Genomic DNA, 17,813 nt, shown 5'->3' with positions numbered 1-17,813 from the left:
AGGTGTTGTGGGAGCCTTTTAGGGCCCCACATGTCGGGGCCTGAGGGAATGCATGCTGTGTTCGCACATGTGATTGGGCCATCTTGGCCACCGGCGAGGTCATGTACATGCAAGCTCCCAGGCTGGCCGTGCTTAAGCAGTACCCGCGATGCCACGCGACTTGTGAATGAGGACACCGGAGGACGGACTCTCATTGATCACCAGGTCAGCCCCCTCTGTCACAGAAAAACCCCTTTTCCCACGGGGGTAACGAGGCGGCCCATGACGCGGCTCGAGGATTCACAATCCGAGCGGGAGCCAGCCGAGTTCCTTACCATGGGGCCCGATCCGCCAGAGACCGCCTAATTAGGTATCATGACATACTCCCACATTACCGCCTCGCCCGCCGAAAATACCCCCCGGCGCATCCCCAGCTCAGCAATGAGCAAGCGCGCACCTCAATAAAAGTTTTTCTCTCTCTCCAGTAAGGCGAGTTCAGACTCACATGGTGCATACACAGGGACCCTTCTTGGAGATTTCGTTGGGCTTGGTTTGTCGGGGTACGTTTTCCCAGCAGTCAAGGTGACGGATACCCGAGTCTCCGTCATAACAGCATAGCGAGCAAGCAGGGCGTCTGACTCCGCTGTGAGCAACGGTGGCATCTTTGGTACATTGCCTGCACTTACCTGGCAATAAAGCCACAACTTCCTTGCTGAAGGGTGGAGTCTCAAACCAGTGCACGAATCTTCTGGTTTTTCAGCGTGGCTAGTACAGCTTACTACTAGTTCTTACTCTAGTGTAGCCAGTCGGGGTGCCCTGTCATCCCATACACTAGCCCACAGCGTATGTTCTACAGTAAAACATTACCACAAACCTCCGACAGTCTCTTGAGAGAACCTGCGTCACTACTTGAGCGGGCATTCAAGGATGCAGGAGAAGGAGAGAGGGCGGAGTAGATCGAAACTACACCTGACCTTTGAGTGCACACTGCTGTACGTGGCCTAGGATTGATTGGAGCTGCCCAGCAACTTCCATTAATATCCACATGCAAAAACGGCTCTTCTGGGAAGAACGACTCTTTGCAGGGAAGAAAGCGCTACCCCCAAGAAACGAACCCCCCTGATACTGTGTTTGACGACGATAAACACTTTAGTTGGTAGAGTGACACATACAAGTCGAGAGATGACTTTGTCACGATTACAAAAAAAAAAAAAAAAGGTAGAAGGCGGCAAAAAGTGCACTAGAGAATCTGCATTTTTGTTTGCAGCAAGGCTTTGGATGGTAGAGCAATGGGCAGCTAAACCACGTAGCTGTGCACTCAACATGAGGAGCTTAGCTGCCTAAACGATCATCATCATCAACACTCCCTTTGTGTACACTCCAGGAGGAAGGCCTCTCCCAAAAATTTCTACCTCTTTCTTCTTTTAACACCGAAAAAACCCTCTCTCCAGAGTTCCCTGTCCTTTTTGGCCCCCTACATCATGGGTTGTTTCCCTTTCAGAACACATACTGGACAACATAGATGCAGAGTTCGTACTGGATTCGGAGGTGAGAATACAAGGGTTCTCAAGAGCTTTCAAGGTCCAAATCGGAGCATTTTCAAGGGTACAGGTGCAGCACATGTGCCAGACTTTTAGTAATGTTCTGCTCACAATAGTTTATGCTAAAAAAAAAAAAAAAAGACCTCACCCCCAAATCACTTTGATAGGACTTTACCGCAACCACAATAATACTGTGGGAGCACTACACACGACGTGATGTTTTGAACGTTTTTGAGTGCTGCAAATGCTGCTGCTAATGCAGTTTCGAGAAACTTCGATTAACAACAGCCTCACCACCAACCCTCTATATTTAGAGGCTAGTGGGGGGTGGAGTTCACTGACTAACCGTCCTCACACCCTTCAAAATGACATCCTCCACTAAAACTGTGTAGCAGCTAAATTTGCTGTGTTCTCACATTTCTAGCCTTGCATATCTGTGCTCGTTTTTATTTCATCCTGGAGTTTCAGCACAGTTCATCTTTGAGACATGGGGAACACAGCTGTGGTGGAGCATGGCTATGGAAGGAAAAGAAGAATGAACGTAGGACAAGGCAGTGAAGAAAGCAGTGTCAGGGCCCAACCACATGCAGCGTACTTTCTACGTTTTCCCGCATCAGCGCGTGCCACCAAAAATGCAAAGCGACGCGAGCTGACGCGCGAGCAGTGCCAGTGTCTATGCTCGCCAAATATCGGCGTCGACGCAGCGCGAGAAAGTATCGGCAGCTGCCGCCTGGCCACTGTTAAAGCGGGCAGCAGCAACCGGGTTTCCTGTCCTTCTCATGATTTGGGGTCATTCCTTTCAGCAGAAAACAATCAGTTTCTTTTTAACTCACGGTAATCGGTTGCCTTGATACAAATTACAAGCTATTTCACTATTTCTGTTCTAAAGCGCTGATTCATTTGTGGCTTGTTTGGCTTTCATCAGGGAGATCGGGGATTTGCGACAGATTTTTGTGAGTTAAATAACGGAGCTCTGGATACATCGCTTGTAGTATTAGCATGATGGGGCTTGTGCGCAAGATCGGTGAGTCACGAGCAAGCGTTATCAATGTCAGAATGCTAGCAGCGCATTCCATTTCATTTGTGGCTACCGTGGCTTGCGTAGGGGAGACCGGGGATGTGCGATAGCTTTTTTTGACTCAAATAAGGGAGCTGTGGTTACATTGCTTGTAGGACTAGGATAACTGTCCTCAGCTCCAAGATCAGTGCTTAAGAAACAAGTGTCACCACTGCTCAAATATTTCAAATGCGACCAAAACAAAACACACCGGACAACATTCACTGGCAGCCTCAATTAGTATTCCGAATTTTTTGCCCCTCGCCCCGTCTCCTGGCATGGTCAAGCGGTTGGGTCCTTGGGTTTTGTTTTGAAAGTCCATGGTTCGAATCTCGGCAAAACCTCGCCTTTTTTTTTGGTGCGCTTCTGATCAGCTTTTTTTCTTTTCACAGGGTAAACAAAGGGTGCCAGAGTACCTTGCCTTTTTACCTACAAATGACGTTCGACCGTAACCTTAGTATCAAGGCAGCGCTGAAATTTGTTTTGCTTACACTTTGAATTCATGAAGCTGCGGTCAGTACATAACATGAAGGTTAAAGGGAAGCTGAAGCGCTTTCCAAAAAAAATTGAGTTAGAGGCACGTTTATATAGTTTCTTGTGCGCTGACTCCGAATATCACATTGAATTTTATCGTAAATGAGTCCAACTGGCATTTATCTTGCAAAATGCGCAGTCCTGTTTGAAAGACGCGTGCTCTTCGTCTTTGACGCCTCTGATTGGTTGCGCCCGTCATGACGTCAAAGGAGGACACCCTTCGGCCGCGCGGGTTGTCGGAAGCATTGGAAACGATTGCATGGCAGCGGCGCTTGCCTTTTCGGCAATTTAGCTTGCAGTTTAATGTTCGCACACGACTGCAGGCTTATTTTACAACTTCCCGTGCTGTTGGCTCAAGTATCTTAGAGCATGAATTTGCTTTACACGACTGAGAACCACAAAGCAGTGACTGTGGCGACAGCTGGAGGGTTCCGTCAGAATATTTCTGAACTGGGCAACCAGCATAGGGGGTTTCTATTCCTTATGCTAATATTAGGTACTGCCTGAACTGTTTGTTACTATATACGAAACCATTTATGCCCAAGATTAAGCGGGGTTTTATAAACAATGTACCAGCAAAAAGCACGTACGTGCACTGCGCGAAAATATAACGTTCATGCGCTGTAAACGTATATGCGAGACATGTTACCGTTACACGCATAAACCAACAAGTGGACTCTGCTTCCGAATTTCCTTTGTTCGTTGTCGCCCACCCCACCCCCCTTACTCATCCCCATACACACACACCCACACACGCGCGCGCGTTTGGGCAGCGGCGCTAAGGCGCCTCCGTGATCGTTGGCTGCACTTCGACGAGTGGCGTCTTACTGCTTGAATTGCATTTATTCTGAAAACATTGTAGCATACTGGTGCCTCTGCAGCATTATCAGCTCTAGCAGGGCTTGATTTTCGCGCGTGCGTTGCGCGTTCTGCTACAATATTACGGCCACTTCGTTATAATTAACCGACCAGTCGGACAAGGTTGTAGTTATGTTGTAGTTACGTTACTTTAAGTAACAATCACCAAACGTTTGTGATAATATATCGTTGGCCTGTTTCAGCATTTCTAGATTTAAGCATTTACCGCACTAGTCGGATAAAGGCTGTATATTTACTCTTTGCTCCTACTTTTTTTAGTCTCATCATTATATATATCAACGACTATCGCTGGAGCACACATGAGGTTCAGCGGCGACAAGTGCTTGCCAGGTTATAATATGCAGGCACACGAAATCTTGGGCGAAGAATTAGGCCCCCCCCCCCTTGGTCACTCCCAAATTATGGTACGGTGGTGGTTAGGAGCGGTGTTTTTTCATTCCAGACAAATATTACCTTCTCGTGGCATGTATACTTGCAAAATAAGTAATCTGGTGGTCTTGGTGCTTTCACTTTGTAGGAATACTGTTTACCTATTCCAGGAGAGAACTTCCGTGAGGATTGATAACGATGATGGTTGGATGTTAATGGCACAAGGCCAACTGAGGGCAAAGAGCGCCGAAACAATGGTTATATATGAGAGCTGAAACCGTAAACACTGAGATAGGTCAGCAAAAACAAAAGTAAAGCCAGAAAACGACAATGAGCATGGCTGGTGTATAGGGCCAGGGAGTGATCATGCGTGGTACGAGATTAGGTCTAAAAATTCAACTTCTTCTAAATATTTAAAAACGCACTTGATAGAAAACATGGGATCGTGAGACAGGAAAAGAGCTGGGTGTAACGGGATGTGTAGTCTGTACAGTTGTGGGGAGTGTTTGCGTCGTGTTGTGTGAAGTGCTTTGCATTGAATGAGTATGTGAACTACGGACAGGGCCTCTCCACACCTGCCACACAGAGGTCTTGAAGACCCCGTGAGGAGATACGAGTGTGTGACATGTGTGTGCCCTATCCGTAACCTAGCAAGGGCAACTTCTGTGTATCTGTTGCGTGTGTCAGTGGTGTATGGTCCCAAGCGTGGTTTTATAACGTGTAACTTGTTATCTGTTTGTTCACTCCAGTATGTTTGCCATCTGTTGCGAAGTTGGTGTCTGATGTGTGGCTTCATGTCTGCGTATGGCACTGTTGCTATGTCCATTGTATTCAAGAGTGTAGCAGCAGTGGCCATTCGATCTGCGGTTTCGTTCCCGGCAATTCCAGAGTGGCCTGGAACCCAACAGAAAGTTATTTGAAGGTTTGATGCATATGCAGACATGATAGCCTTATTATTGATGACAAAGTTTTTAGAACGCTTTATGGATGCAAGTGCACGTACAACGTTAAGAGAGTCTGTGTACACGATGGATTTTAAGATTTGATGTTGGACTATGTGATTTCATACCATTAAAATACCGTATGCTTCCACTGTGAATATACTGCTACAAAAGGTCATTGTTTTACTGGCACGAAAGTTTGGCCCATGCTCAGCACAAGCCACAGAAGTTGTAGTCTTGGACACGTCACTGTAAAACTCTGCACAACGGTACTTATCCGGCACAAACTATCAGGATTGGCACCTTGTTTTAGTTTCGCCAAAAATTGGGTTTGTGAACACTGTTCTAAGCCCATCAGGGAAAGAAAAGCGATGCGTTTAACGAAACAGGTATTTCCTGAACAAATGTGACTTTGTTTCTGGAACTGAACGAAACATCCCGGGCCAAAGTATAGCAGTATTCACCATCCTTCCTAAATCTAGCATCTCATGTGAACATTCGGGTCCGTCGCATCAAAAAAAAAAAAAAAAAAAAGAGGAAAAATGCATTGGAGCGTTTTTACAAAGTATCTAACGTAGTGTAGTATATTCTCTGTCATCAAGCACAGCCACCTCGGCTGTCGCTTCCGTATGTTTTAAAACATCCCGGCGTGGTATTATCCTGCTTAGGAATACGGCATGGTAACGCATGCCTCGTACGGCATTCGTGCATACTTTTTGAACACGAAAATTGTACAAATGAGTGCTATCAACAACAACAACAAGTATCATTCTTCCTGTGGCGAGCATCTACACGAAACACGGCGAAAAGAGCATGGCAGAGACGGCCGATCCGGCTGGAAGTCCAGGTATGATGTTTTCCGGCCGGTTTTCGCCTCCGCTCTTCAGTCTTCCGGCATCGCACGCCAAGATGGGGGCGGGGCATCGGGCCACTTTTGTTTGCAAATTGTGCTGCTTCTGTTGCATGTATTGAGAAAATATTTCGTACCTGGGAACTATTCAATGCGTACTTGCTGCTAGTCAACTTGTCTATTAATTCTAAAACCGCTTCACCTTCCCTTTAAATCAAGTAGCAAGTAAAGAAGTTGTACGAAGTGCGTCTTCGTTTATTGTCCTATCTTGTTCAGATTTGAGGGTGATGACTTCAGTGATGACTTCAAATACATTTCGCAGCATTTCAATATTTGCCCGCAAATATGCTTAGCAATGAATAAAGACTGCCAAGTGATTTGTTTGTTCTTTTTCACGGCGGCCGCTTTTCTGATGGAGGCGAAAAGCAAAACCGCCCGTGTGTACGAGATTTCGGTGCACGTTAAAGATTCCCAGGTGGTCAAAATTAATCCAGAGCCCTCCACTACGGCGCGCCTCATCGCCTGCGTTGCGCCGGCGCATTAAACCCTACAATCAATCAATCAATCAATCAATCAATCAATCAATCAAATAAATCAATCAATCAAATGTTTGTTCTTTTTTTGTGTGTGAAGCTAAGGTCCTGATAACTGCAGTTCAACAATCGACAATAACTACTCATACATAACTTCAACAGGATGGCATGGTGTTAATACAAACGTGTCCAGCAATGCACGCCACCGCAGTGGCTGGAGCGTGACTTCGCCGGTCTCATGTGGTTACTCGCCTTCTCCTGCGTGCCCGTGCATTGTCGCCAAACGCCGCCGACGTTCGCGCGACGCGTGATTTCGCATCTATGTGGTTAGGGCTTCAAACGAGAGAAGGTGCTAGCTTCTCTCTCGTATGATGCGAGGACATTCAGTTCTGCCCAAGCCGTCGTATAATGCAACCCGCATGCAATCCTGAGCTAACGTTAAATTGTAAAAGCATTCTCTTGACGGGGAGTGTGCAGAACCAAGCTGACCAGCCATGAAAGGAAGGTCGTACAACCAGGCCTCCTCTTTACCGCCCAAAGAATTCGAGGGTTTACATGCAGAAGACAAAATTTCAGAACACTGAAGGCCCTTCAATATTGAATTTTCAAAAATCAAGGACTGACATGCACCTCGCATGTTATATATCGGCACCCCTTGGGAATATGCACAACGTACCTTACTTGCCCAATTCTAACACAGACTTTTTTCCAAAAAATAGGCCGAAAAATCGCATGCACGTTAGAATCGGATAGGAAACCGAAACTGCCGAAACAGCTGAAATTTCATCCCACCCATTGCCATCGCCATCTCAAGATGGCGCCAAAGCTTTTAGCAACGATTTTTCGGACGCAGGAAGCCTAGACGCCTAGGCTTTTCTATCGGCGTTCACACAAATCGTCAACTTGTTCCACTTGCGTAACAGCAATGGCAGCAGCGGCAACGAAGGTGCGCCGCTTCCACGGCTTACGAGCGGCACCCATGCGTTCACAACGAGCAGTTGGCTGAAGCATGCGCCTCTGGAGAAGCTCACGGGATGGGTGTGTGAGGCGTGGGCCACGATCCCATCGACCATGGTTGAACGTTCGTTTAGAAGTGTGGCGTCGTGAACGCGCTTGACGGCACCGAGGAAGAAATGTTGTAATCAGCGGAAAGCAACAAGGAACTCTGAAAGAGCGACAAGGAGTGAGATGAGTGAGATTACTTCGGGAAATAAATCGCCTGTTTCTGTCACATTCGTTTTTCTTGCTCACAAAGTTCCGTGCATGTTACAATTGGAGGTGCAAGTTTTTTCGGCTTTTTGCCTGGAAAATCAGGTTCGCGTTAGAATCGGGTAAGTACGGTACACTGCAGAAAGAAAGATTTTACAAAAGGTGTGCCTATATATAACCAAACCGGATGCAAGTTGCATTATCACAGTTCTTGCTGGAACCCTCAACGACTGGGCAGCTTTCGAAGCTGTCATCTTTTCCTCGGAATATCACTACTACTACTTGTGTAGACCACGAAAAACAAAGAGCGAAAGCAGTTCCCTGTGAACCTCTGCTCAGGAGAGATCAGTAGGGAGAACACGGATATGATGACGGGCAACGGCTGGACGCACCCACTGATCCCCATTCCACTTGTCGCGAGAAGTGGAACGATCCAGCATTGTCTTCTACAAGGAGCGAAATCGTGGTCCCATTCATACCTCATGGGTCGTGATAGGGATGACAATTACAATCAGAGTGCTGTGGCAATGAGTAAAGTACAAAGGGATGGACATTTGCCCGGCACACGCGAGATCGCCGCACAAAAGAGAAAGCTGATTGATTGATTGTGGGGTTTAACACACCGAAGCTGCACATGGGCTACGAGGCACACCGTAGTGGAGGGCTCCGGATTAATTTTGACCACCTGAAGGGGATCTTTAACGTGGATCAAAATCTCAACCCACACGCGTTTTCATTTTTTGCCTTCATCAGAAAAGCAGCCACCGTGCAAAAAAAGATAACGAGGGAGGGAGTGAGTGATTGAGTGAGTGAGTGATTGAGTGAGTGAGTGAGTGAGTGAGAGAGTGAGTGACACGAATAAAGTACAAAGGGAAGAATGTTTGCTCGGCGCACACAAGGTTGCTGCCCAAAAGAGAGAGCCAGTCATGCAGGCAGGGAGTGTGAGAGAGATTGCTCACCAGGCGAAGGCGAGCCGTGGGTCGCACGAGCAGCGTGGGGCCGTCCTGCTTGTGCAGGTGGAACCACAGGTGGGGACTCATGTACGCCACGCCTTCCTCCCCACCACTACGGCCAGCCGCCAAGTCGAGAGAGTCCATATGCAGCCACTCCAGGCCACACACCAACACCTGCCGCCTGCAAGGGGAATCACCAGGGGTCCTGATTAGGGTCCACAGAAGAAGCTCCTCCACAGGGCACCATGACTACAGTCAAACCGGTAGCTTCATGGCTACCCATACGCAGGCATGGAAGTGACCACACATGCGGCAAACTCCACGCACGTCATACGAGCTGGTGCTGACTGTAAAGCTGCCGCACGTGCAACAAACTCACATGCCATGACAGCATAATGCTGTAATTGGAATTTGTCACTTAGGGCCCATATGCTGGCTATCTAAGCTGCCATGCGTTCTGATTGATGACTTCTGGTATGGGCTTTCAGTTTGCCACTAGGGCCGTGCACTTGTAAGATCAGACCTCATCCTAATGATTTGTTGAGGAACATAAATTGTAACAAAAGCTCAGCTAGCTTCACTTTTTTGATGAGAGCTCGTATGCATCGGGGACAAGGCGGCAGGGTGAAAAACCCAATGTTCACTTCTCATGCGGGGTGCTCTCCATTGGCTTAATGCGATACCAGACTGTTTTATCTTTGTGCCAACAGAGAGAGGCATCCGTCCACGAAGCCAAGGAAGCTGGTGTTGTGGAAGCTTGATGACTTTTGATCAGATAGCAAAATAACTGTGGAAGTGCTGCTGTACTCCACTTTCCTCCTCGCACTCCTTCGCAATCCCCATAATCCATTCTTCACTGCGCTCCTCATTCGCGCTCTTCCACCTTCTTCGCTGCATCCCGTTTAGTCAGTTATGATCCTGTTCAACAACAAAAACAGGTGCTATACAGGACCCCCGCTCATCTCTGCATTTCAGTGCATGCAAATGCATGGTACTGCGATGGGAAGAAGTAAAGGATGAGGGATGTGGAGCCTCTGACTCTACAAGAAAAGACACCTCCATACACATCCTCATGTAGATGCCACGGAGGGCTTTTGTCAACAGATGCAGACTGCCTGACAAGGTATGAACACCCACTATGTGAGAGAGAGTGGATATGCCAGAATTGGAGACCAAAGTACCATATTTGTTCAAAAGAATAGGGGTGGTGTGGAGCTTGTGGGAGTCAGTGACGGTTCCGGGCGTGACATACACCTAAGCAGCCCTCTGCCCCCCTGTCGTGCACGAGAATATCTAGACCGTTGACAACAGGAGGCAGCTGGGTAGACTCTGCAGTCACACCATACTACACGTAACGTAGGAATGTGCTAATATTCGAAACTTTCAAATATCGAAGCAAATAATGCAAAATTCGATTCAGCTTCGGATTGAGTAGCACTATTAGAAAATTTCGAATAAATTTTCAAAGTATCTCAAAGTTGGAAAACAAACATTGGGTGATCCCCGCTCGCAGCGGTGGGCTTTCCCACACTGCTTTGGTGACATGTGGCCAAACGGCAAGCGGAAGGCACTTTTGGGGGGCCCCACTTATGTCCTTGGCATTGAGCCAACTCTGCCCTGTGTCTTCTGTCATCGAGGAAAAAAAATGTCTCATATCCCATAACAAAACAGGAACCTAAAAGGTTTAAGAAGAAGATCAACTTCCCCAAACGGAGGCTTGCTGGCGCAGCTGGGCTTCCTTACCTCGAGAGTGTTAACTAGGGCAGCTTGAGTGCGACCACGTCATCAGGATGTGAAAAGAAGTCTTTCTTTCTCCACGTTCCTTTTTCGCATAAAAAGCCCTGTCCACACTGATTCTGTAATAATGCTGTTGTCACTGGCACTCCTCAAGGGCCAGTGACGACAGGGTTGTTACTGAAACATGCTTGATCAAGTGCAAATTTCAGGTTTCTTAATGAGAGTCGCTAAATACTCACTTCAGTTCACAATATTCCAAAAACAAAATCATTATTCGCTTTGTATTCACTTTGGAATCAAAAATCACTACTCGCACCCCCCCCCCCCCAATGAGGTGCTGCAGGGTGATACGGAGGGGGGTGTTGTGTTTCACCACCCAGGAAGCGCCAGCAAAGCTTGCATTTGAGATGAAAGTGCACTGGTGCCTCCTGCTCACGGACCGACACGCTGGGCAAAGCAGGTGCGGGCGTTGGCAGAAAAGTACCCAGTGCCCCTGTCGACCCTGCGTAACACAAAGGACACACGACGACAACACGGGCCAAGCTGCGCGATAGTGTAACAGAAGTGGAAATGCGGCAGTGGGCAAGTAGGGCCACAGTTATGTCAGTGCTGTGGTAAAGGCGCCATGAAGACAAAATACAACTTGGTTTAATTCGAAAGAACTGGCCTTCAGTCCATCACTTAGCTCCGGCCACAAAAGATGTTTTTTTAACGCAAAAAACACAACAACTGCTCTAAAATTTCCTCTACGCGACATCGACATGATATGGGCAGGAGTGATTTGCTATCAGCCAGCACTAAAAACGCAATTATCAGTGTTAACTGCACGTTAGCTGTCAAGTGATACAATCAAACGAATCAGGAGCCCCCCCCTAACTGCCCAATGATGTTTCTTGGCGATGGCTTAGGTCGGTGGCCGCTAATCAAACAAACAAGTTTTTGTGACGTGATAGAGGAGCTGCCGGAAAGTGGCTGGGGAGCCGCCACTGCTTCGCATGTTCCCTTTTAATATTAATATCTCCATTACCTGTTCTAAGTTTGCGATAAAATCTTTTTAGCGAACCCAACTTGTACTTTGTCTTCATGGCCCCCTTAAACCAGCCCTTCAGCTAACGCAAATGCGCCTCCTCTCACGTGAGCTGTCTCTCGGAGGAGGATTCGTCGAGACACGCTTGGGCCCAGGAATGGGGGGTGATTTTGAGCGCCTCCATCGTCCTGGAGTGGAGGAACACGCAGTTGAGGGGGTCCACATCTGCCGGAAACAGCCGCTCAGGCAACTGGGGCAGCACGTGCACTCGCAGGGAGCCCCTGCAGGACACCGCCACTCTCGAACGCCCCGCTCTGCAGAGGGTAGAGCAGACCCAAAGGTTACATCGTGCCGAAATGCTTGTTAAACGAAATTTGAAAATTCAGGCCTCAATATCTGGTGCTGTCTTGAATGAGAAAAATCAGGAGGGGGGAGATTGGTGTTTTAATAACGTTCAAGAAACTCTTCGTCAGCCCATCGTCAATTTACACATTAAAATTTAAAACCCTCAACAGTGGCGGTGTACATGAAACAACTGGTAACAGCAGAAAACTGAGGCAAGTTGAATTTGCAAAATCTTTGAAGGTGTTCCGGAAAAATAATCAACGTCATGCTACGACTAAGGCCGGTTTCAACTTGTAACTATAAATACTGTCATCGAAACACTGGCTCGGGGTGGTGTGAGGGCATCTAGCAATTCGACTGATGTCCCTATAGTTACATTTCGGCAATCCTCTCCAAGCACTTCCTTGCAAAGATGTCCCTATAGTTACATTTCGGCAATCCTCTCCAAGCACTTCCTTGCAAAGAAGTTTTCCTCAGAACAGAAAGAACTGAAGTAATCATGTGATACAAAACAGTGAGATATAGGTAGTCAGCAGAGTTTCACTTCAGGCTTCAGCTGACTTCGGCCAACATAAACATACTGGCTAAAGCAAGATTTTGAGGGCAAAGGAGGTTTAACCCGACTTTGATGAACATCACTTGGTTACGTTGCGCAATACCTGGTTTCACCTGAAAGTCAAGGGCCTTACATCATCTTTAGAATATGACCCTTCTCAGACATACCTATTTTCAGCATATGACACTGTTTAAAACTCGGGACAAAACATTATGGCTACTTTTAGGCTCCCACTGCCTTTATCACATGCTGTAATGGTTGGCCTCATACACACCGTCACGATCACTGAGGAGCAACGGTATGTCCTAGCAACCTACGCCCACTTGTGTCAGCTGTGTTCAATCCTGGATTTTCTCATTTCGACTTCAAGTGGCCAACTTCTTTCTGCCCTTCACCACCCTTGTGTTCTGTCACTTGTGTGGCCTAACAGCAATCCACCCGGTCCACCTGTGATCGGTCATCCCGAGTAAGGCCCAAAAGCACCCAGGCAAAAACACTGCCATCAGTTTCCCACTTGTGCCACCACAGCACAACCATCGCCCCCATGGAAGTAACCGCAACACTGCTGCGACATGCCACCAGCATTCAGCATCATCTTAGTATTAGGTGGAAACAAACGAACCTTTCATATGCCTTACTGTACAAGCCTTTGTGGCTTGTAGTTTTTGGGTCAGCATGTGGATTGCTTGCAATTAATTTCTTTTGGTATTGTTGTTTAAGGCTTCTGGGCTTAGTTCACATATTTTGTGGGAAGTAGTCTTTTTTTTCCCTTTCTTATTGTTTTTATATTACACCTGCCATAGCAAATTCTTACGTTCCAAAACACCAACAGCCACACAATTCCCAAAAAATGACAACACCTTAGCACTTCTTATCCTGCAGTGAATGCAGAAGCGCTAGTGTGTGATCGAGTGCTCCTGTGCTTTCGGCGCAGATTTGGCCGCAGTACCAGCCAGGAGTGTAGCAGCGTGCCATGCACACTGCCCTGGTTCGCTGCCGACTGCTGTGCTACTGAACAAGGCAGTGCCCAGAGTACATGTGTTTCAGCTCTGAGGCACACGCCATGCAGCCACAAAACGTCGGCTCCTATTCACTTTTGTGTGTTATTTTTGATGCACAAATTTTGCTTTGTGTTTTATTTCTGGGAATACGCCCATGAAAATGCAAGTCTGATGTTTCGGAAACGCTACCCTTTTTTTCCTCAATGAGCCATTTAATGCCGTCTTAACATTTCTGTGACTCCAAGCTTTTATCCTCTCCCCAGTCAGGTACACGACAGCGACGTGCGGGCAAAATATTTTTTCACTGTAGCTAGCCTACACAGAAGTCTGACACTGGGCTAGTTGGCTATGCATCTTACTTTGCTGAATAGCACAGAAAACAGGAACTACGAGGAGCAGACAGACTCCACATTGCCTACTGGGATACGCGACAGTGGCACGCGAACAATTTTTTTTTATCACCGTAGCCAGGCATATACAATCTCGCGCGATAGAAAACAAGGAAAATCATGGCTGGTTACCTTTCAGATGTGGGACATCTTTCCGAATGCTACAATGATGCAAAAAAGCTCTCTGCCCTCATTTCCTCCACAGGATCAGTGTTTTATGACAGTACACGGAATGTATATAATGCTGTATACAGCCCTTGCCACCTTTCCAATAAATGAGTCGTGAGTTTCTAACCCAGGCCATTGTCAAGCTCACTCTTATGTGGACACACCCCTGCGGCACAACACACTGCAGCCACAGCGGGGAATTTGAGCATCACCTTCAAAGGCTTAGAGCACGACTCCACATTTCCCAGCCATTTACTGCACATTAACTACAGGCCCCGTACAACCCTGTAATTCTAGTGACGACTTCCAGCTTGCAACTGCTATGCTGGGTCACGCCCAATGGTTCTGAATAGACTGAATTAGACTTGTCACCTGTCTCCTGTAACGGCCAACTGCACCGAAATTTCACATTGGGCAGATTTATAGTGAATGTGCAGTAGGTACCCCCAAATCAACTGGGACATGAGTGGCAGCCCCATTAAATGCCTCTTTATCAGTTAAAAGCATTCAAAATAGCTCTGTAGCAGACAACACTGCACTTTCCAGCGAATCATGCAAACAGCCACGAAGCAGAAGCGACATTTTTGGTGGCACAGTGCTTGGTCCGCCGGCGGCCATCTAGGCAGCTGGAGAACTGGTTGAGCTGTGCTGGGTGCCCTTTTCACGGTGCTGCCACATGCGAAAAAATGCTGCGTGCATGATTTCGCCCAAGCGGATGGCTGGCCACCCGCTCGCAAACAGGATCAAGCACGGGGCCTGTCGCAGAAAGTTAAAGTGGTACTCTAGTGCTTGCGGCTTTCTAACCTAAAAAGCAAGCTTTACTTTATTAAGTTTTACTATGACGTAAATGTTAAGTAAAGTCCAGGTTTTGTTTCCTAGGTGCCGGCACACTTGCCCCTCAGCTTTAATGAAGTAGGGAGGCCCGCACTGCCCAAATTCTGATGCGGAGTTTAGCAACTGGTGTATATTGAAGAACACTGACTGTAATCGACCTGCAACTCTTGAGCACTCATTTCCACTCATTTCACCAATTGCCGACGTAGGACAGCCATCCAAGCCGATCCAAGCCAACACCAGCCAAACTGCACACCTCTGGTCCTGGCTGTGCCGTTGCTTCGACTGGATGAGCAAGCTCGTGTACCAGATGGTGCCTGCCCACTTGGACAGATCCCCAGGTGACATGGTTGGCTCGGCAGACGGCAAGCTCTCCTGTGACGACCGGATCACCACAACCTGCGCGGGACAGAACCAGTGTAGTGCCCCGGTGGTCCCACACATCGCCTCCTGTATTTTTACAATGCCAAACGCATCAGCCCGTACCGGCCAACCAAGCCCTCTCCTTCTACTCCGGCCACTCTCCCCCAATCACTAGCCTTCCCAGCGCTTTAGTCATGTGACCTGTTCATCTTGGGCAACGCATGGTGGAAAGCGGCAACATTGGGAAAATGTGCTCTGCGTCGTTACTCCGATAACCTCAAATATCGGTTGCCTTGGCAACCAGGCACAAGCCGCTCTCGAATTTAGTTACAGTCGGGTGATGCCGGTTCAGCTCGCGGCCCCACCTTGCGACACATGGACACCGCAGGCGTACCATTCACTCCCATTGGGAAGCGGGCGATGCGTTTGGCATTGTAAAATACAGGGGGCGATGCCCCAGAGCACTGGACCCAGAAAGGGTGCACTGACTAGTTTGGACCACAGTATTCACAAACTCAAAAGTATGAAGTACGTCACTGTCCGTGTTCTTTGGTTAACTTGAATTTGGTTGCTCACGGCACAATTGTCTACCCGTGTGGCACATTCAATTGCTCCCTCCACATTGACAAGTGGGATACGCCAACGGCACTTCCATAGCACTTCCAAGGGCAGCGAGCCTATTCAATTTCCGAAGTGACAGTTAGGAGGTGGCAGAGCTGAACTAAACGTGGCGGCAAGGTCCTCGTAGGCGTTGCCAAATCACCCCCCTACCTGGCGACCCATGTCCGACGCTGGCTAGTCAGTGAGCGGTAGCGGCTTGTCCGGTTAGGTAAAATCAAGACAGACTGATCAGTGGCAGTTGCAAAACGACACCAGCGAGTATTGCTGTCACAGTTAATTATTGATAGTGACTCTGGCTAGTCAGTGAGCGGAAGCGGTTTGGCCGGTTGGGTAAAAGTCAAGACAGACTGATCCCATCCAGTACAGCAATCCTCGCTGGTGTCGTTTCGCCACTGCAACTGATCAGTCTGTCTTGATTTTACCCAGCCGGGTAGGGGGGTGATTTGGCAACGCCTCCGAGGACCTTGCCAACGTGGCTATTAGGCGGACAAAGGAGCCGTTTCTGTCCCCTTCTTAGCGTGGTCGCAGTTTGATCACTCGGTCTATCGCGGGAAACACATGCTGCAAAGAGCACCAAGAAAACACTGGGAGCACCACAACCACCAGCGCTTTTCGCTCCGTCTTTGAGAGACGCAAGGCGCGGTCAAAAGAGGGCGAAAAAAGCGACCCACCTGCGTCTCCGGGACTATCAGCCCTTGCCGAGTGGGTTCACAGTCTAGCACGAGCACCGAGTGTCCGTCGAATCCGGCCAGGCTGTCGTTCATGCGGCATAGGACGCCACGCTGCGCCAAGCCTCCGCTCAGCGCCTCCCAGAGCTGGGGCCCGTTGAGCTGCGCGTACACCTCGGCACTCCTGGCCAGGAGAGACACCTTCGAGAGACGCGGGCAGCGCACGCCCCGCACGACGACCATCGCCTGCCCGTCCCTGAGCGCGCACCGTTTAAGCAACTCTCGCGTCACCAGAACCTCCACCGAGTCCGATGGTGCGGACGAACTGGTGGTAGCTTCGCCGTTGTCGACGATTAGGTAGTTGACGAAAAGACCCGGAGATGTGAGCTGGACGTTTCCGGGCGCGGCAAGGGCCAGTGTGTCGTCATCTGACGGGCCTCCGAGAAGCAGCTTGTCAGCATCGCGTCGGGAGATCCGAACGTGCAGGGGTTGGGTGCGGTCCGCCTCAGACTCCGAAAGGAGACGCAGCACGGCCCGAATGCGCTTCATCGTCGACTGGTTGAGTGAATGATGCGTTTAAACTCGGCTGAGTGGAAATGCACGCGGATGGGTTGTTGCGGTGTTGATAAAAGTGATAAAAGCACCGACTACCTTACGCCAAGCAGTAGACTGGAGAAACAACGGGCGCCTCATTACTGTCGCATTGTCATGCTTCATTGATAGAGTAGCGTCAGTTCCGTTGCTTTGATCTGTTGTGTCCGACTTGAAAAACGGCTGTTTTCTCAGCACAAATCAGAGTTTGAACAACTTTGCTTGTAACCAACTGTTGAACGTGAGGAGCACACCGCGAGACAATAACAATAGCAAACGACTGAGATGATGATGACTTTGTTCAACCTTTTTTGGCAGTACCAGTACACTACCTCTGTAATGACAATTTAAATAATAAACACAAATAAGAATTTTATTGTCTGAGTGAATAAAGCAAACACTTTGTCAAATTAGAATATTCACAGACAGGCAAACAAAAAGTTTGTGTTCAGCCAGCCATAGCCAACGTTAATAATTGGTTGGTCGTAGCCATGCAGTAGCCATGTCGTAGCCGCTGTCGGCGCTAGTGCAAGGTTCCGGCGCCATGCGCCGCCACCCAAAGAATGTGGCGGGTCAGTCAAACGCGCTTGTCCCAGCGACCATACAGTCCCATAACAACATATTAGTGTGAAACTCTATGCCAGCGACCGCGTGTCTCGAAATTTGTT

General features: G+C 48.4%; 1 protein-coding gene across 1 annotated transcript in view; it reads right to left on the bottom strand.

Moving 5' to 3' along the window:
* Positions 1-17,438, bottom strand: part of LOC144138640 (peroxisomal ATPase PEX6-like) — a 122,629-nt gene extending 105,191 nt beyond the window's left edge. The window contains exons 1-4 of the mRNA XM_077671032.1: positions 16,558-17,438; positions 15,159-15,301; positions 11,717-11,923; positions 8,852-9,026 (exon numbers count right to left, since the gene is read on the bottom strand). Coding sequence (XP_077527158.1) covers positions 8,852-9,026; positions 11,717-11,923; positions 15,159-15,301; positions 16,558-17,103 — 1,071 coding nt within the window. The 5' untranslated portion in view covers positions 17,104-17,438. The remainder of the gene's footprint in view (positions 1-8,851; positions 9,027-11,716; positions 11,924-15,158; positions 15,302-16,557) is intronic.
* Positions 17,439-17,813: the final 375 nt, after the last annotated feature.

The sequence above is a fragment of the Haemaphysalis longicornis genome, unplaced genomic scaffold (genome assembly GCF_048455015.1).
Source record: "Haemaphysalis longicornis isolate Haplotype H1 unplaced genomic scaffold, Haemaphysalis longicornis Haplotype H1 scaffold_1, whole genome shotgun sequence".
NCBI classification, from domain to species: Eukaryota; Metazoa; Arthropoda; class Arachnida; order Ixodida; family Ixodidae; genus Haemaphysalis; species Haemaphysalis longicornis.
The sequence above is the reverse complement of the archived record's forward strand: the minus strand, read 5'-3'. Positions and strand labels throughout refer to the sequence as shown.